Source organism: Heloderma suspectum, chromosome 3 (assembly GCF_057233095.1).
Source record: "Heloderma suspectum isolate Gila_16-S chromosome 3, 16-S_ref, whole genome shotgun sequence".
NCBI lineage: Eukaryota > Metazoa > Chordata > Lepidosauria > Squamata > Helodermatidae > Heloderma > Heloderma suspectum.
The window spans coordinates 27,168,620-27,189,926 of record NC_139460.1 but is presented as its reverse complement, the minus strand read 5'-3'; the positions used below and the strand labels follow the sequence as shown (position 1 = coordinate 27,189,926).

The following is a 21,307-nucleotide window of genomic DNA, read 5'->3' as shown; positions in this document are numbered from 1 at the left end:
GAAGCTCATTAAAGAGGGGGCATGGTGCAGTTCCCTAGGGAGGGAGTTCCACAGAGTGGGGGCCACCACATAAAAGGCCCTCTCCCTCGTCCCCACCAGCCTAGCTGTCCTGGCTGATGGGACAGAGAGAAGGCCATCTGATGCTGATCTTGTTAAGCGGCCTGTCTGGTGTTGCTGGAGGCGTTCCTTGAGATAGGCTGGCCTGGAACCATATAGGGTTTTAAAGGACAATACAAACACCTTGAATTTGGCCTGGAAAACAACTGGTAACCAGTGCAACCCCTTCAGCACCAGATGTGATCACACCGGCAGCTGCCTTTTATCAGGCGAGCTACCGCGTTCTGCACCAGCTGTAGCTTCCAAACCATCAGGATGGAACCCTGTGGTACCCCACAAGTGAGCAGTCATGGGTCCAACACCTCCTCTCCCAGTGCTACCATGTGGTACCTGCTGGGGAGGAAGGACCGGAACCACTGTAATATGACGTCTCCAATGACCATCCTCTCTAGGCGGTCCAGGAGGTCAACCGTCAACGGTATCAAAAGTCGCTGAGAGGTCGAGAACAAGGAAGGCGCATTCACCCCTATCCAAAGCCCTCTTCATATCATCCACCAAAGCGACCAAGGCTGTTTCTGTCCCATGCCCAGGCTTGAAGCCCAATTGAAATTGATCTAGATAATCAGCTTCTTCCAAGTGTGCCTTCAACTGCATTGCCACCACCCGCTCAATGATCTTGCTAGGGATGGCAGAGAATTCCGCCACGCGGTGAGGCCGAATGCCAGTGCATTCGGCCCCTCGAAATCTGTGGCGGAACGGCCTGCCGCCCCCCCCCCGCGAATCCCCCCCGGGACGAGACTTACCTGGGGCGGATCTTCCGGGTGGTGGCGGCTGTGGCGGCAGCAGCTGGTCTTCCGACCGGCTGCCTCCACCATTTGCAGTCTTGTTAAAAAAACACACACACACGACGTGATAGGCTATGTAAAGATTTACGTAGCCTATCACGGCTGGGTTTAAAAACAAAAACAAAAAACCACGTACACAAATGGCGGCGGCTACAGCCGCTGCCATTTGCGTTCCTTATTTTTGGCCATCTTAGTCTACGTAAATATTTATGTAGACTAAGACGGTGAAAATAAGGGGAACGCAAATAGCGTCGCGGATGCTATTTGTGTTCCCCCGTATTTTCACGGTCTTAGTCTACGTAAATATTTACGTAGACTAAGACGGCCAAAAATAAGGAACGCAAATGGTGGCGGCCATAGCCGTCGCCATTTGCGTACGCGCGTTTTTTTTTTTTAAGCCAGACGTACGTCTTTACGTAGCTTATCACGGCTGACTACAGGGACGCAAACGGCGGCGGCTACAGCCGCCTCCATTTGCATCCTTGCTAGGCAGCAGCCGGATGTCCAGCTGCTGGCGGAGCTGGCCGGCGACTCTGCGGAATCCCCACGGAGCGGAGCCGGCCGGCCAGGATTCCGGGGTGGGAGGTGCGGAGCGCCTCCCCCCAGCGAGGATTCCGGGGGGACGGAGCGCCTCCCCCCACCAGCGGAACCTGGCAGAGCCAGGTAAGGGGGCTTTTGTACATCCCTAGATCTTGCCCCAAAATGGCAGATTCGAGACTGGGCGAAAGTTGTTCAAAACTTGGGGATCCAAGGAGGGCTTCTTTAAGAGTGGCCTTATCACTAGGGATGTCAGAGAATTCCGCCACGGATCTCGGGGAAGCCGAGTGCCAGTGCATTCGGCCCCCCGAAATCGGTGGCGGAACTGCCTGCCACCCCCCCACCTCCCGGGACGAGACTTACCTGGGGCGGATCTTCTGGGCGGCGGCGGCAGCTACGGCGGCTGCGGCAGCTGGTCTTCAGACTGGCTGCTGCCGCTGCCATTTCCAGTTTAAAAAAAAAAGACATGACAGGCTACGTAAATGTTTACGTAGCCTATCACGGCTAGGTTTAAAAAACAAAACAAAAACGTGATAGGCTACATAAATCTTTACGTAGCCTATCACGTCTGACTTTAAAAAACAAACAAAACAAAACTGCGCATACGCAAATGGCGGCAGCCATGGCTGCTGCCATTTGCATTCCTTATTTTGGCACGTGTTAGTCTACGTCAAGATTTACGTAGACTAAGAGGGCGAAAATAAGGGGAACGCAAATAGCATAGCGTCCGCTACGCTATTTGCGTTCCCCTTATTTTCGCCATCTTAGTCTACGTAAATCTTGACATAGACTAAGACGTGCCAAAATAAGGAATGCAAATGGTGGCGGCCGTAGCCGCCGCCATTTGCGTATGCACGTTGTTTTTTTTTTTTAAGTCAGATGTGATAGGCTACGTAAACATTTACGTAGCCTATCACGGCTGACTGCAGGGACGCAAACGGCGGCAGCTACGGCCGCCACCATTTGCGTCCCTGCTAGCCAGCAGCCGGATGTCCGGCGGCTGGTGGAGCCGGCCGGGCAGGACTCCGGGGGGACGGACGGAACGCCTCCCCCCCACCATCAACATAATCCGTGAACAGGTAACTTTCGTACATCCCTACTTATCACTGACTCCTTGAGGGCTGATGGCATCACTCCCTCCTCAAGGGAGGCATTCACCACCACCCTGATCCCCTCACCCACTCACACTCTGCAGCTCATAATGAGCCAAGATGGGCAAGCATCAAGTAAGGAGGTGGGCGGCCTTACAGATGACAGCACCTTGTCCAGTTCATCAGAAGGAAGAAGCTGGAACTGATCCCACAAAACTGGTTTGCCATAGGTAGGGATGGCCGTGAATTTCTCCACGAATCTCGGGGAGGCCGAATGCCAACGCATTCGGCCCCCCGAAATTGTTGGTGAAATTCTCCGACCCCCTGCACCCCCCGGGACGGGACTTACCTCATGCGAATGTCCCTCTCGGCGGCGGGTCCCGGCGGTGGTTTGGCGGCGGTTCGGCGGGGGCAACGGCCGATCTTCCGACCGGCTGCCGCCGCCGCCATTACAAAATAAAGTTAAAAAAACCCCAAACACCCGTGATAGGCTACGTAACGATTAACGTAGCCTATCACAGCTGACTTTGGAAATCTAGCCGTGATAGGCTACGTTAATCGTTATGTAGCCTATCACGGGTGGTTTTTTTTCCCCATTCACTTTTTATTTCGCGGCCGGGGAGACAGGGCGCTTCTCCCTGGCCTGAATTTCGGCCGGGCGAGGCGGGGCGCCTCCCTCCCCCGGCCTGAACTTCGGGGGGAGAACCGAAGCGCCTCCCCCCCACCGCGAAGCAAGCTGCGGGACCAGGTAAGTGACTTTCGTACATCACTAGCCATAGGTCACCTCTCGCTCGCTAACTGTATCCATGGCACACAGAATAACACTCCTGATCCAATCAATTTTATCCACAAAGTGCCTTGCCATGGCCTCACAGGAGGCCTTAAAATGCTCCAGTGGTTCCGGAGCAACTGGACCGACCATGCTCTGGACCACTTGGAACAGCCTCCTGGGACAGCACTCTGCGGATGTGATAGAGGCAGCATAGTATTCCTTTTTTGCTGCCTTCATCGCCACGTGATAGGCTGAAGATACAGCTCTAGCCTGTGTCCGATCGTCTTTGGAGTGAGACTTCTGCCACCGGCACTCTAGCCATCTCACCTGCTATTTCAGGGCTCGTAACTGCGGATTGAACCATGGTGCAGTTCGAACCCTGTTCAGGGGGAGAGGGCGTTTTGGAGCCACCCGATCTAATGCCCCAGTGATAGCAGCATTCCAGCCACTCACCAGGTCTCGACCGAGTGGCCATTTGCATGCTCCAGAGAATCCCCAAGCATGTTTAGGAATCCATTTGGATCCATGAGACACCTGGGGTGGACCATTTTAATGGGTCCTCCACCCTGCAGAGGGGTTGTGGAACTGAGAAGTCCAACGTCACCAGATAGTGATCTGACCATGACAAGGGGTGGTGGTGGATATACCCCTGACTTCCAGATCCCTGCCCGTTTCTCCAGAAACAAACACAAGGTGTAGCGCATGACCGGCTACATGGGTGGGCCCAGTTAGAATAGGGTACAGCTCCCAGGAAGCCATGGTCATGATTTCAGTTCTCAGCTCCTTTCTCCTAACCACTCAATAATGTCATGGTTACTGAATATCATCATTTAATAAAAAAGACAAATCCACATTTGATGTGATGGGCAATCCTACGTCTTGTCTAACAGCTCCCATCTAGGGACTTTATACATGTGACAGCATACAATGTAATGTGGTACATCTTCAGTTGCCGCTATACCACATGGGCAAGTCTTTTCAGTATATTGGATATTAAAACTTCCCTACTTCAGCACAGACCACACCAATTGAAAGCATAATGAAATGAGTGCTTGCTGTAAATTAAGAGAGTAGCAGAATTAATTTGTTTTGGTTGCAATCTTTGGGATTTTCCATTCAGGATTCTAAAACTCCAATTATAACATTTGCCCTGACAGAGGATTCCTTTAGTGCCTGCTTATCTCACTGATCATAATAAAGACACTTTCAGTCAAGTCATACTTCAGCTATCATTAAGTCTTCCTTTAGAAGGAGCCAAAACACATTCAAAGTAGAACTGTCAATAGAATATCTAGAGAAGTACAGTTTTGGGGATATTTAACTTGGCTGGTCAGAATGTCATTCCAAGCTGTTCTGCTAATGAGTTTCAGTGCTTTGTTTCATTTTTGTATGTGTCTGTGCCTGAAAATGTCAATCCGAAGGGTTTCTTTTTTGAAAGAGCTACATTATAACATGACCTATCATGGCTGTACACATTCTGTTTTTCTTGGAACCCAGAAGGGGGCATGTGTGGACTCTGAAGCGCAGACCAGAAGAACAATATAGGTAAACCAGAAGCAGAGGTGAAAGTGGTATGTTGCCATGCTGTGATTAGAATTTAGCATTTTTTAAGGAAATTAAAGGAACATTTTTAAAAGAAATTTCCTTATCTTCATGGCTGTGGACTGTAGAGAGAGAGAAAATGCCTTTGGTCTAGGCAGTAAGTGCTTTGCCTTTATTCTCTTTGTACTTGTTTCTATACAGTAAACTATACTAGAGGAACACGTAAGACAAAAAAAGAAAAAGGTAGAAGTTTAGTATATAGAAGTGCACACACTTTTCTTTTTCGTAATTACATTCCTGGGTTAAACCAGCACTGTTTATTTTTGTGTGTGCTTCATTATTCCTTTAAGGCAGCAGTCCCCAACCTTTTTGGTGCCAGGTACTGGTCACGTGGAAGACCATTTTTCCACAGACTGGGGGGGGGGGAGGGGGTCCGCTGGCGGCCTTCTGGCTGCTGGGATGCAAACAGTGTCCGCATAGCGGATGCCATTTGCGTCCCTATTCTTTGCAGTAATCGGCTACGTAAGGATTTACGTAGCCTATTACTTGAAGAACAAGGGACGCCATTTGCGTCCCAGCGGCCATAAGTCCGCTAGCGGCAGGAGCTGGCTGGCAGCTCCGCAGACTCGCAGCGGAGCGGAGCCGGCCAGGATTCGGGGGGGGGGGAGGGAGGGATCGATCGCCTCACCCCCCATGGACCCCCGCAGACCCAAGGTGAGGGGGTTTCGCACACCCCTGCGGCCCGGTTGCTAACAGGCCATGGACCGGTACCGGTCTGCAGCCCAGGGGTTGGGGACCCCTGCTTTAAGACATTCCTGACTTTTTACTACATGCTTTTGTTTATATGCTGCCTTTCTGAAGTGTTATTGCTCCTCTGCTCTCTGTTCCTGTGACTCCAGGTGAAAAGGTCCATAGGTCTAGTTCTTTATTTAATTAGAAATAATTTTGAAACCAGAACTTGATCATAAGGAAAATCTATATCTGACTGCTTATTAAAATTTCAGCTCATCTGTATATTCTTTGTGAGATAAGTGACGCAGATTCGTATTACCATGTTTCAATCCCATGGCATTGGTGTACAATAGGTTTGTGCCATTGAAATCAGTGCGCTTGGTTGTATCCATACATTAATGAATTCCTATCCCCATACATACCATGACTTGTCTTTGACCACTTTGTCCTGTTTCACTGCATAAGTGTGTGGGTGTGTAGTTAAAACATAGGAGCAGCAGTGAGCTACACTGTGAGATGATGCAATGCTGGGTGGGCTCAGGACATTGACCTGGTTTGCATGACACAATAACCCATGGTGGGTTTGTTTCAGAGTAGCTTGCTGTGTTGTCCAAATTTGGCATGATGGCTTAAACATGGGTTGTTAACCATGCATAAGACACCTTGAGAACCAATGTTCTTGGGATGTTCAGGGTGGCTTGTTTTCAGGGTGGTTTGTTGTGATGTGCAAACCTGGCAGCGTGGGTTCTGCATGGCTTGTCTGAAAGGGAAAGAGATGTCTGGCAAGATCAGCAAAAAATGTAACTAGTTCTTGCAGTGCCCTCCACCCCTCCTCCTCAAGCTCGATGTTTCATTTGACAGTGACTGACTTTATCCCCTTGTAAGCAGAGTTAGCACAGCTATGTGTGTATGAGTGATTGACTTACCTCCTGTTTTCATGTTGAAATCCCCCCCCCACAGGGGGGTTTAAAAAAAAGAAAAAATCCTCACATTTTTTCTTTTTTTTAATGCCCCCCCCCCGTGTGTGGGAAATTTGGCATGAAAACAGAATGAGGAAAAGCTTAACTTCCCCCTCCTGAATTGCAATGGTCCCGAATTGGGGCTGCACACGCTTACCCAGAGGTAAGCCAATCACTCATACACACATAACTGTTGTACAAAAAGGAATGTCAATAGTCCCCAGTGAGGAACAGCCAAGGAGGCTTTTTTTTTTTACATGTTAAAAAAAATAAAACCCTTGGCTACCTTGTCCTCAAAAATAAGGTAACCCCCCCCCCCCTTGAAGATATGGCATATGCAGGTGCTTCACAAGGTAAGAAATGCGGGGAGGGATATCTCATCACAGCAGCGGTATAGGCAAGTTGTGCTGCAATGGCCCTTAGGATATGTGCTGGGAGCAGGTGGGAGGACAAAGGGGAAACAAACCATGGCAAGCCAGCGAGCACCTGATCGTCTGTTGCCAGCAGCGTGGCTTAGTGAGTGATTAACCAACCCACCATGGCTTGTTTTCAGCATGGCTTATTGTGACCTGCATGGCTTATTGTACCTGCAAACTGGCCCATTGTCTTAGCTCAGTAACGATTGCTCTCCATCCCAACATTCATTTGCTGATGCAACAGTTCACTTATAAAGTGAATATAAAGCTCTTTGGTATGATAGCCCATTGACAGATCTCTTTGATCAGAGTGCATTCACTAAAACATTATCCTTAGGGTTGTTGTTCCTCCCCCCACCCCACCCTATGAGGCATGCAGCTATTTGCATATAAAGGAAATATTGTTCTTAATCATTCTAATTTGGAACTCATTAGTGTTCTCCTTAAGTTGTGCTGCCTACATATGCAGATCCTTACTGGAATTCAGTCTAGCTCAGCCATCATTCTTTATTCTGTCACTATGGTGCTCTTACTGCAAGAGACGGATACAGCATATAATACATAGGACACTGAAGACTCAGCTTACTCACGGATCAGTCAAACCGGACAGCTAAAAACCTGTTTAATGAGAGCTTTATAATAAATATAATTCAGTATATCTCAGAGAATAGATTTCAGTATAGGTATCCTTTTTTCAATTTGTACCTCAATAAAATTTCTGATACTTAACAACAGCAGCTTGTCTCTTACACTTCTAAAGCCAATTATGCTCTTTAAAAAAAAGAGGGGAAAAAAGACAGTTCATAGCAGAATGAAAGTATACCAGATGAAGAAATAAAGAGGTCACAAGAAACTCAAAGACTAGCACAGCCAAGATCAAGGATGACAATAGCATACACCTGGAAATACAGAGTATTACAATCTTGAGAAACTGTACAGTTGTCTGGACAATGTTTAGTAGACCACAGAAATACAAGATTATACATTAATAAAGTCATGGGGACGACTCCACAAAATGCTTGTGGTGTGTGCAACTCATTTTAACAGAGGATGCACAACATTAATGGAGACTGTACAGCACAAGAATTTAATGGATTACGCACAAAGGGCACAATCCACGAAGATGTTCAGGCCCTATGGAAATGAATTGGAGCTGTGCAAGGGCAGTAGTGTTCTCTTCTTCAGCTTCTCTTCTCTTCATTTCAATTCAATTCAGCTAGCACAGCAGAATATGGATTGTGCCCAATGAGTATTATGTCCACTGACTACAAAAAATGTGTGATCAAACCTTAGTTCTGCTATCAATCCACCAGTGTGCAGTGTGATCACTTTTTAAGTACAGCTGTTTATAAAATCTGTGGAGGTCTCACATTTTAGTTTTAAACTGCAAATACAGAGAGCTCTTCTTAAATACTACAGCTCAGATCTGGTGGCTAACCGCAAGAGCATTCACAGCCTATTTTTTTCTTACTGATTTTTCAAAAATAAAGCAGCTCCACACTGGATCCATTGGTCTTGATTGCCTCCACATGGAACATCAATGTTTGTCATCACACAATCCCTCTCAGCACTGGTGTAAACTGGCAAAGAGATGCACTCCTCAGGGGAATAGGGCCCATAAGTGTTCTGTCAAGAAATAAGTATTCAATTTGAATTTGAAGACATTAGGGCTGCAATCGTATACACACTTACCTGGGGGTACTAATCCTTAAGCTTAAGGAACTTTCTTCTGAGTAGACATGCATACAATTGTGTTGTAGAAGAATCAAGTTGAGACAAGGAATGCTTTTTATTATAGTGATATAGAGGCTGGAGATCAATTGGAAAACTTCAATCCTGTGTAGATACCAGAAGAGCAGTTGAGTAGGAGATAACAGGATAGGAGTGGGCACATCAACTGCTGAAAAGGCTTGCTAGCCAAATGCATTCCTTGAAATAACAGGCACTCTCTTGTCTGCAATGTCCACTACCCTTTGCCAGGATTCAATTCAAACATGACTGTGAATTCAGACAAGAATAACAATGTCCTCCTCAGTCCAATTGTAGCAGCCATATCGGGGGTCAGACTAAGTAGCCTCATGCTTCATGTTCTTGCTGAGCTCTTGCTCTCTGAAATATATGTTTGTAAGATGACGAGACACAGGAATTTCTTATCTTGTCAACAAAGGCTAAGGTCATAGAATTGTATATCTTGTTCTCTGCTGTTCTCTGCTTATCATGGCTACCCTATAACCCATTTCTTGTATTATAAACAATGGTGCTAGCAGAAGAAATGTTGAGGACTGCAACCCCACACGGGAGGGAGAGGAGGAGCCGTTTCATATGTGTCATAATGTCTATAAAAACAATGTGCTGATGTAAATCGGGGCTTTTGGCTCTTTGGAAATGATTCCAGCCTTAAGCCCGTGCGTTAAATAAAGAAACTCTTTTTCCTTCACTCCGTGGTCTATCTGACTCTGAGTTCTGCAACATAAATGGTGCCGTGACTCGGATGTGGCAGGCTCTGAGACAGAAAGGTGGCAGTTGCCTGCTCTTAATCGCCGCACCGGGAGGGAGAGCTCGGCGCACGCCTCCCTTTCTTGGCGCCACCGACCTTTTTGTCGGGTGAACGGGAGACAGCCTGCGCCGGGATCGCCCAAACGGCAGCGAGCAGCAAGAGAACCTTGGGAAGCGGAGGAAGGAACTTGAGCCCTGCCCATACTGCAGCTGCAATTGAGTTGAAACCCACATTGGAAGCCTTTAGGAGAAAGGCAAGTATATGGAATAAAAAGAGGGCCCCGCCTTCGGGAGTAAGGCCACTGGGCAGAAAAAAAGAGGGCCCCGCCTTCGGAAGTAAGGTCAGTGCTAGTATATGTATACAAAAGGTGACCCACCTGATTGGGGGTGGAAGGGGGGACTTGATCACTCCCCCGAGCAGGCACTAATACTCAGCAAGGCGCTGAGGAAACTGCTTTGCTCTAGTGGAAAAGTGGGAAAGTGGGTGGCAGGGACATATGAATGAAGTGATGAAATTGATGATTGTGTGAGTGGCTACTGCGGTTTCTGTTGCATACCGTTGACCGTCCGGGTGCCCAGGCCAGTAGCAAAGTGTGTGGTGTGAAATTCCTTTTGTGCCGGCCAGTGAGATTGCTTACTCGCTGACCAATCCCCTTCCCTGAGTTCTGCAACACAATGAGGCTGCCCCCCTGTGAAATTAGGACTGTAGGAGGTCTTGTATGCATACAGAGCTCAGTCTCTGTAACCAGCAATAGGGTCCTCATGTGTGCCCATGCCTTTGAATTGCAATCCAGTGATGCTTTTTGTTGGTCAAATGATGTGACATCTTTCCAACATCAGCCATGCTCCTCTCTGGTGGTTACTGGGGAAAGGAACAGCTGGCCCATGTGATTATTTTACAGGCATTACCAGGTCTGAGAGTAGGCCATGAGGGAACAACTTCCATGCTGCTCTAGGAAGATATAAATGTTCCCTAAACATTTTTTTTCTGTGTGGGCAAATTCTGTCAGTTTGTTTGTCTAAAACTTCCCATAACAAATTAGGTTGCAGAAGTAGAAGTGGCTAATAGTTATGTTAGTATTTACTAACTTATACACAGTGATATACACATAATTGTAAATTGTGTTGGAAAGACACAACAAATAGACAATGGATCCAGATTTAGTCAGAGTGGATCCATGGAAATGACTATGTCTGGATTCAATCCAATAAAAATGTAAGGAGTAAAGAATCCCATGAAAACTGTTTTGTTAATCTTGAAATCTTCATATCAGGTTATTTTGCTGACACTAACATCAGTATATTTTCTTCCAGTTTAAGACTATGGATAGTCTTATATAAAGTCTTGTTCATTAGCAACCATATTGTAGAAAGTTTGACATGAATCCAGAACCTGCTCACAAATCCTTAACCCTTAAAAGAAGGCCATACTTCAAAGTAGTATAAACAGCACAATCTTTATGCATAGCTACTCAAAGTTATCCAATTTAATTCAAGTGAGTACAGGTAAGTGGGTACAGGATTATAGCCAAAGAAACATAAAATTGACAGATAACTCCACCCCAACCATATTGCTCTCCATCTATTTTCTACTATGTTCTAGAAGACTGGATTCCTCAAGGGCAACCTTTCAGCAATAAAATTACCAATTTATAGTTCCATGATGCAAACCCATGCTTAAGGAAATTAGTATCTGAAACAAATTATTTGAGGCTTCCAATTCTGTATTAAAGATCATCAGTGTAATTTAAAAGTTGTACAGGGCACAATTCCTTATACTCGAGTTATTAATTCTGGACCAAATGCTATGTATTTGAATAATATTTGAAATTCGTTTTTATTAGATATAAGTAACAGTGCGGTCACTGAACTTGAGCCGGACATCCTAGAAAGTGAAGTCAAGTGGGCCTTAGGAAGCATTACTAACAACAAAGCTAGTGGAGATGACAGTATTCCAGCTGAGCTATTTAAAATCCTAAAAGATGATGCTGTTAAAGTGCTGCATTCAATATGCCAACAAATTTGGAACACTCAACAATGGCCGCAAGACTGGAAAAGGTCAGTTTACATTCCAATTCCAAAGAAGGGCAACGCCAAAGAGTGTTCAAACTACCGCACAATTGCGCTTATTTCACATGCCAGCAAGGTGATGCTCAAAATCCTACAAGCTAGGCTTCAGCAGTATGCGAACCGAGAACTACCGGAAGTACAAGCTGGGTTTCGAAGAGGCAGAGGAACTAGAGATCAAATCGCCAACATTCGCTGCATCATGGAGAAAGCAAGAGAATTGCAGAAAAACGTCTATTTCTGCTTCATTGACTACGCTAAAGCCTTTGATTGTGTGGATCACAACAAACTGTGGCAAATTCTTAAAGTGATGGGAGTACCAGACCACCTTACCTGTCTCCTGAGAAACCTGTACGAGGGTCAAGAAGCAACAGTAAGAACCAGACATGGAACAACCGATTGGTTCAAAATTGGGAAAGGAGTACGACAAGGCTGCATATTGTCACCCTGCTTATTTAACTTATATGCAGAGTACATCATGAGAAATGCCGGGTTGGATGAATCAGAGGTCGGAATTAAGATTGCTGGGAGAATTCTCAACAACCTCCGATATGCAGACGATACCACCCTAATGGCAGAAAGTGAAGAGGATCTCAAGAGCCTCTTGTTGAGGGTGAAAGAGGAGAGTGCAAAAGCTGGTTTGAAACTCAACATTAAAAAAACGAAGATCACGGCATCTGGCCCCATCACTTCCTGGCATATAGAAGGGGAAGAAATGGAAGCAGTGACAGATTTTACTTTCTTGGGCTCCAAGATCACCGCAGACGGTGACTGTAGCCATGAAATTAAAAGACGCTTGCTCCTTGGGAGGAAAGCTATGGCCAACCTAGACAGCATAGTAAGAAGCAGAGACATCACCTTGCTGACAAAGGTCCGTCTAATCAAAGCTATGGTTTTCCCAGTAGTAATGTATGGCTGTGAGAGCTGGACTATAAGGAAGGCTGAGCGCCGAAGAATCAATGCTTTCGAACTGTGGTGCTGGAGAAGACTCTTAACGAGTCCCCTGGACTGCAAGGAGGTCAAATCAGTCAATCCTAAAGGAAATCAACCCTGAGTGCTCGTTGGAAGGACAGATCCTGAAGCTGAAGCTGAAATATTTTGGCCACCTAATGCGAAGAGAAAACTCCCTGGAAAAGACCCTGATGCTGGGAAAGACTGAAGGCAAAAGGAGAAGGGGACGGCACAGGATGAGATGGCTAGATAGCATCACCGATGCAATGAATATGAACTTGAGCACACTCCGGGAGAGAGCGCAGGACAGGAAGGCCTGGCGTGCTATGGTCCATAGGGTCACGAAGAGTCGGACACGACTGAACGACTGAACAACAACAACACCAAATGTATGCTGCTTACAGTGTTATTTAAAAACCATATGTACATTTTTGTCAATGTAAGCATTGTAAGCAATGTAAGCAGTATATTCAGATTATAAATCTAGAAAATTCAAAAGAAATAAGTAAAAAACCCAACCCTCTGAGGGCCAAACTAGATACAACACACATTCAAGTGTCTTTTTTCCTCAACTAAAATAAATATAAATAAACAGCAGCAGCTGTTGGTCTGCTCAAAATCAATCCTAAACTTGCTTTAATTCTCACCGAGGAGAAAATATACAGATCCCCAAATCTTTCCCCCAAGAGAAAAAAAGCAGTGTTGGTGTGTGAGTGAGTGAGTGAGAGAGAGAGAGAGAGAGAGAGAGAGAGAGAGGAATTTGAGCAATCCAAGAGCCCAAAGAGAAATGGTTAAGTAGTTCTTTCTTCTGTTCCTGATGACAAGAAGAACAACAATAAAAATACTGGGTGAACAAGGTATATGATTGAGTAATATGGCCCATACTTCAGTTTTATGGGGAAACAGCTGCAGAGAATTTGGTAATAAGTATACATTTGGGAACCAAAATCAGATTGACAACATCCTTTGTAGCCAAAGGTGGCGGACATCTATGCAGTTGGTAAAAACAAGACCTGGAGCTGATTGTAGTTCAGATCACGAACTTCTTATTGCACAATTTAGAATCAGACTAAAGAGAATAGGGAAGACCCACAGATCAGTTAAATATGAACTCACTAATATTCCTCATGAATATGCAGTGGAGGTGAAGAATAGATTTAAGGGACTAGATTTAGTAGATAGGGTCCTGGAAGAACTATGGACAGAAGTTCGCAACATTGTTCAGGAGGTGGCAACAAAAAACATCCCAAAGAAAAAGAAAACCAAGAAGGCAAGATGGCTGTCTGCTGAGACACTGGAAGCAGCCCAAGAAAGAAGGAGAGCAAAAGGCAACAGTGATAGGAGGAGATATACCCAATTAAATGCAAAATTCCAGAGGTTAGCCAGAAGAGATTAGGACTTATTTTTAAACAAGCAATGCGCAGAAGCGGAAGAAGATAATAGAATAGGAAGGACAAGAGACCTCTTCCAGAAAATTAGAAACATCGGAGGTAAATTCCAGGCAAAAATGGAATTTTCCCTCCCCAATGCAGGCATGTGGCCCCTGAAATCCCAGCCTGGGGCCAATTTGTCCCTTGGGATGAAAATAGCTCCCCACCGTCTGATCTAGAGAGTATGAGGAATGGCTGACAATTCACAACAGTTATTCTTAAGGGCAGTTTCCATCCCTAGGGATTTATCAACCAGCTATGTGTAAAACTTTGGAGTGCAAAATACTATGTTCACCTAAGATCTCTGTGATATTTAGCAATTATTGATTAGCTAAGTGTGACCTGAGCCTTGACTGGCCATTCTATTTACTTCCAGGTTGCTCCTTGCTTATGCAACATGCTGACAGCTACTGTTGCTATTCTGGTGGCAGCCTGCTATGCTCCATATAATTGTTTCTGCATAATTGCACAGTGAAATACAAATGGTCACTGGATTGATTCTGTGGGCCTCTTCACACACTAATTCTCTCCATGTTGTGGTCGACTTTGTGGATTTTTTGCATGAAGTTCAAAGAAAGGTTAATTACACATCCACATAGCTACAAGCATGTCATCAAGTATCACTGGGACATTTTACCGAATCAAGACAAGGCCAGTATGGTCTGGACACAAATGAAACCATTCCCTAGACCAGTTCAATAGGTACAAATCCACTGGAAAAGCTAATCTGTGATAATGTCAATGTATTAAAAGTAGTTGTGAAAAGTGGCCCAAGCCTGGCTCTGATCATGAAATAGAAATTCTTCCAGTGAATTTCTGTTTCCAGGACTCTTGGAGGGCATGCCAATATTCTGGGTGACTTTGGGCCGGTCCCAACCATACACATTGGTCTCAACCACTTCGTTCTGAAGTAGTTACACTTGTACAAATGTAGCATGATTAGCAAGCTTCTTTCTGTTTGAATAAAAAGCACACTCTGCACATGCTCAGGGAATGCCAAAATTAGGAATAAACGTATCAGGGAATATGAAGAACTACATTCGTCCATTATGTGTGTGTGTAGGGGGGGGGGGAATGCTTCTCCCCCAATCCAACTGTTTCTCTGGAAACCCGCCCCCCCCCCCTCACCCAAGGGTCTTCTGAGATAACCTAACAGGAGGTTTGGAAATGAGCTGGATGTGGAAATACAAAGCTGAGCTGGGGGGCAAAGTGCTCTGCTGACATGTGTAGGGTTGCTCTGGAAACCAAAAGATCAAGAAGTGTTTATGTGAATGAATGTGTGTGGTTGAGACTATACATACTTACCTGAGAGTAAGTCCCAATGAACTCAATAAGACTTACTTCTGAGTAGACATGCACAGAGTTGGTCCTCCTCACCATTTTATCCTCACAACAACAACCCTGGATGTTGAAATACAAAGCCTACCAGGGAAAATAATACATTGTGCAGGGCTCCAAGGATCAGCATGGCCATTTAAAAAGGTTTTTTCTTTCTCTAAAACAGCATTGCTTTAAACAAATAGTTTATCTCTCAGGCACACCTGAAACAGCCTTCTTTTGGGAAGTCCCTACAAGGAAGAGGAAGTGTTTTTCCTGAAAGTAATTACTGCACCACAGGGGAGACTTTTGGGAATGGAGGAGGATTTCAATTTAAACAGAACACCCACAAGGCGGTAAGCACAATCTCTCCTGTAAGGTTTCCCTCTTTGCTGTGGGTTATGGATAAAATTGCTCCTTGGGAGGAAAGCTATGGCAAACCTAGACAGCATAGTAAGAAGCAGAGACATCACCTTGCCGACAAAGGCCCGTCTAATCAAATCTATGGTTTTCCCAGTAGTAATGTATGGCTGTGAGAGCTGGACGATAAGGAAGGCTGGGCACCGAAGAATTGATGCTTTTGAACTGTGGTGCTGGAGAAGACTCTTACGAGTGCCCTGGACTGCAAGGAGGTCAAATCAGTCCGTCCTAAAGGAAATCAACCCTGAGTGTTCATTGGAAGGACAGATACTGAAGCTGAAGCTCAAATATTTTGGCCACCTAATGCGAAGAGGAAACTCTCTGGAAAAGACCCTGATGCTGGGAAAGATTGAAGGCAAAAGGAGAAGGGGACGGCAGAGGATGAGATGGCTAGATAGCATCACCGATGCAATGAATATGAACTTGAGCACACTCCGGGAGAGAGCGCAGGACAGGAAGGCCTGGCGTGCTATGGTCCATGGGGTCACGAAGAGTCGGACATGACTGAACGACTGAACAACAAATGGATAAAATTGCACATATTTAAATAAGCACATTTTTCTAACCTCCCTTTTTTCATAAAGAAAAAGAAGGACAGGAAAATGCTGGGCACTTGCTCGATTAGCCTGGGGAGAGGCCGGTAGGGTGCAAGCTGGGGTGAGCGAGGGCAGGGTCTTGGCAGGCATAGCCCAGGGGTTGCAGGCAGGGGGAGCCCGACAGATTCCCAGACACAGTCGGGTGTCCGCGATATCCCAGCGCCAATGTCTTGCCGGTCTTCTCCAGAGGGAGTGGTATCCCAGTTCTCTGAAGTGGTACTGGAAAAGCAGACAAAACCCCCCACTTCTTCCAAAAAACAAAAAACTATAAAATGAGATCATCAACACACCCCCTGGCAGGAAACACCAAGTCAACTGACCAACGTGTTAACATCACAGCTGAAGAACTAACAGATAAAGATGAAAGGAACAAACCCCCCTCTCCTGAAACACTGTCTACCACCTCCACATGTGCGGAGGAGGCAGAAGCCCTAAAAACACTTCCCTCATCGACCCAACAACTGGTCTGAAGAGGTGGGCGAATGCCTTCTGAGAGTCCAGGAACAGAAATTCGTGGTAAGAATGTCTATTTTCTGAGGATTCATGAAGGGCATTCCAATATTTTCATCCTTTGGGGTGTACAAGAGCAAATTCCATCACAGGGCAGGAGTCCAGTTGTCAGACCTTAAAAATGAACCACCTGTTGCAAAACTCTACTCCCAAACGCTGCATCAGCAGTAGTGTATTTGTCAACCTTGTATAGTGCCTAGAAAAAGAATGTACCAGATGCTCAAGCGGCAGCCCTACATATGTACCCCACAGGGCTGCAGATGTGGCTGCTCCCCTGACTGAATGAGCAGTTGCCCCCAGAGGATCCTGTTTTCCAAGACTAATGCATGCCACCTGAATACATTCCTTGAGCCATCGCGAAATAGTTGATCTGGACACCTTCTAACCCAAAGATGAATCCATGAATGACACAAAGATTCAGATTTCCTATGTGCTGCTGTCCTATTGAGATAAAAACAGAGAGCCCCCCATATGTCTAGCTTATGCCAATCCTTTTCTTGTTGGTGTATAGGATTAGGGCAAAAAGATGGAAGAACCACCTCCTGGGATCTATGGAAAATAGAATTCACTTTGGAAATAAAAGACAGATCAGGACGAAGCACCACTTTGTCAGAATGAAAAACATATAACTGAGGGTTAGAGGACAAAGCCCCCAGTTCCAACACCCTGCGAGCAGATGTAACAGCCACTAAAAATATAGTTTTTAATGTAAGAACTCTGAAGGAGACTTTCCCCATAGGTTCAAAGGGATCCCTCATAAGCATTTGTTGTTCAGTCGTTAAGTCGCATCCGACTCTTCGTGACCCCATGGACCATAGCACGCCAGGCCTTCCTGTCCTCCGCTCTCTCCCGGAATGTGCTCAAGTTCATATTCATTGCATCAGTGATGCTATCTAGCCATCTCATCCTCTGCCATCCCCTTCTCCTTTTGCCTTCCATCTTTCCCAGCATCAGTGACTTTTCCAGTGAGTTTTCTCTTCGCATTTGGTGGCCAAAATATTTGAGCTTCTGCTTCAGTATCTGTCCTTCCAATGACCAGTCAGGGTTGATTTCCTTTAGGATTGACTGATTTGACCTCCTTACAGTCCAGGGGACTCGTAAGAGTCTTCTCCAGCACCACAGTTCGAAAGCATCAATTCTTCGGCGCTCAGCCTTCCTTATTTATTTATTTTTATTTATTTATTAATTTATTAATCGCCCATCTGACTGGTCACCCAGCCACTCTGGGCAATGTACAACCCACCATAAAACAATTTAAAACAATAATATTTTACCATAATTTTTTTTTAACAAAATACCCTAACCCGCCCCAAATGCTTGCCTGAACAACCATGTTTTTAATGCACGACGGAAGCTCATTAAAGAGGGGGCATGACGGAGTTCCCTAGGGAGGGAGTTCCACAGAGTGGGGGCCACCACAGAGAAGGCTCTCTCCCTCGTCCCCACCAGTCTAGCTGTCCTGGCTGATGGGACAGAGAGAAGGCCATCTGAGGCTGATCTTGTTAAGCGGCCTGTCTGGTGTTGCTGGAGGCGCTCCTTAAGATAGGCTGGGCCGGAACCATATAGGCTTTTAAAGGTCAAAACCAACACCTTGAATTTGGCCCGGAAAACAAGTGGTAACCAGTGCAACTCCTTCAGCACTGGAGTGATGTGATCTCGCCGGCGGCTGCCTTTAATCAGGCCAGCCGCCGCGTTCTGTACCAGCTGCAGCTTCCGAACTGTCTTCAAGGGTAACACCACGTAGAGCGCATTACAGTAGTCTAAACGAGAGGAGACCAGGGCATGTACTACCGATGGGAGCAGATGGTCGGGAAGGAAGGGGCGCAGCCGCTGTATCAGATGGAGTTGATACAGCGCTGTCCGGCTCACAGCTGACACCTGAGCCTCCATGGACAGCTGGGAGTCCAAAATGACCCCCAGGCTGCGGACCTGGTCTTTCAAGGGTAGCCGTACCCCATTCAACACCAGGTCAACATCCCCCAGCCTCCTCTTGTCTCCCACCAAAAGTACCTCGGTCTTGTCAGGGTTCAGCTTCAGCTTATTCCTCCCCATCCAGCCACTCACCGTCTCCAGACATTTGGACAGGGATTCTACGGCCAACCTTGGTGAAGATTTGAATGAGAGGTAGAGCTGCGTGTCATCCGCATATTGATGACACTGCACCCCAAACCTCCTGATGATAGCCCCCAGTGGCTTCACATAGATGTTAAATAGCATCGGGGAGAGGATGGAACCCTGTGGCACCCCACAAGTAAGTGGCCACGGGTCCGAAACCTCCTCTCCCAGTGCTACCCTCTGGTACCTGCCGGAGAGGAAGGACCGGAACCACCGCAATACAGTGTCTCCAATGCCCAACCCCTCCAGGCGGTCCAGGAGGATACCGTGGTCAACAGTATCAAAAGCCGCTGAGAGGTCGAGGAGAACAAGGAAGGAGCATTCACCCCTATCCAGAGCCCTCCTCATATCATCCACCAAGGCGACCAAGGCCGTTTCTGTCCCATGCCCAGGCCTGAAGCCCGACTGAAATGGGTCCAGATAATCAGTTTCTTCCGAGTGTGCCTTCAACTGCACCGCCACCACCCGCTCAATCACCTTGCCCAAAAATGGCAGATTTGAGACTGGGCGAAAGTTGTTCAGAACTTGAGGATGCAAGGAGGGCTTCTTTAAGAGCGGTCTTATCACTGCCTCCTTGAGGGCTGATGGCATCACTCCCTCCTCAAGGGAGGCGTTCACCACCGCCTTGATCCCCTCACCCAGTCTCTCTCTGCAGCTCATAATGAGCCAAAATGGGCAAGGATCAAGTAAGCAGGTGGTCGGCCTTACAGATGAAAGCACCTTGTCCACTTCATCAGGAGGAAGAAGCTGGAACCGATCCCACAAAACCGGTTTGCCACAGGCCGCCTCTTGCTCACTAACTGTATCCACAGTGTGCAGAGTAACACACCTAATCTGATCAATTTTATCTGCAAAGTGCCTTGCCAAAGCCTCACAGGAGGCCTTAGAATGCTCCAGTGGTTCCGGAGCCACAGGACCGACCAGGCTCCGGACCACTTGGAACAGCCTCCTGGGGCAGCACTCTGCAGACGCGATGGAGGCAGCATAATATTCCTTTTTTGCTGCCTTCACCGCCATGTGATAGGCTGAAGATACAGCTCTAGCCCGTGTCTGATCGTCTTTGGAGCGAGACTTCCGCCACCGGTGCTCTAGCCGTCTCACCTCCTGTTTCAGAGCTCGTAACCGCGGATTGAACCATGGTGCAGTCCGAGCCCTGTTCAGGGGGAGAGGGCGTTTCGGAGCCACCCGATCTAATGCCCCAGTGATTGCGGCATTCCAGCCACCCACCAGGGTCTCGACCGAGTGGCCGTTGGCATGCCCCAGAGAATCCCCAAGCGCGTTTAGGAATCCATTTGGATCCATAAGACGCATGGGGCGGACCATTTTAATGGGTCCTCCACCCCTGCGGAGGGGTTGTGGAACCGAGAAGTCCAACATCATCAGATAGTGATCTGACCATGACAAGGGGGTGGTGGATATACCCCCGACTTCCAGATCACTCCCCGCTTCTCCAGAAACAAACACAAGGTCTAGTGCATGACTGGCTACATGGGTGGGCCCAGTTAGAATATGGTGCAGCTCCCAGGAGGCCATGGTCTCCATGAAGTCCCGAGGTGCTCCTGTGAGGATGGCCTCCGAATGTACGTTGAAGTCCCCCAACACCAGTAAGTTAGGGGACTGTACACGCACATCAGAGACCACCTCAAGCACCTCAGCCAGGGAGTCAGTCGTGCAGCGGGGTGGACGGTACACTAGCAGAATCCCCAGACTGCCCTTCGGGCCCAACCTCCAGTACATGCACTCAGCAACCTTGGTCTCCCGGAGAGGGGGTCTGGTGAAGACCAAGGACTCTTGGTAGATAACAGCCACTCCCCCTCCCCGATCCCCAGCCCTCGGCTGCTGTGCATACGAAAATCCAGCTGGACACATGGCTGCAAGGGTTGGAGCAGCAGCCTCGGCCAGCCAGGTTTCCGTAATACATGCCAGGTCTGCACCCTCATCCAGGATCATGTCATGGATGAGGGAGGTTTTCTGGGTAACAGACCTGGCATTGCAGAGCAGCAAACGAAGGCCAGAAGATGGGGTCACGCCTCCCCCAGCCATCCTTTGGCTCTGGGCAGGCCCGGAGCAGGGGACAGATACTACACATCTCTCCCTTGTTCCCCTTACCTGGCATGGCCTGCCCCTAGCGCTCCGCCAGCGCCTGCCGCCCAGCCTCGGTATGTTCTGGCCCCCAACACTCCCCCCACTGCCTCCATCAGGTGGACACATGCCCCCTCGCTCCCGCCTATCAGGCAGGCTACCCACCCCTAAAAACACAACAAAATCCCCCCCAACAAAATAAAACAAACAAACAAAACAATTAAAATCCTCTTAAAAATGCCAGGCAGGAGTCCACAGGGAAGGCCTGGTGGCGGCGGCGGCGGCAGCAGGCCCAGCAGCAGCAAGCACGCCTCTTCCCCAGTGGTGGTGGTGGTGGCTTCTCCTGCAGGCCCTGGCTCTCCCAAGCCACCT

General features: G+C 47.3%; 1 protein-coding gene across 8 annotated transcripts in view; it reads right to left on the bottom strand.

Annotated features, from left to right (window-relative positions):
• Positions 1-7,435: 7,435 nt before the first annotated feature.
• The window catches only part of DYNC2H1 (dynein cytoplasmic 2 heavy chain 1), a 278,032-nt gene continuing 264,160 nt past the window's right edge, over positions 7,436-21,307 (bottom strand). For 7 of the 8 annotated variants that reach the window (XM_084842673.1, XM_084842676.1, XM_084842677.1 and 4 more), the window contains one exon: positions 7,436-8,577. In XM_084842673.1, coding sequence (XP_084698799.1) covers positions 8,419-8,577 — 159 coding nt within the window. In that variant the 3' untranslated portion in view covers positions 7,436-8,418. The remainder of the gene's footprint in view (positions 8,578-21,307) is intronic. The other variant, XM_084842680.1, reaches the window with a different exon arrangement.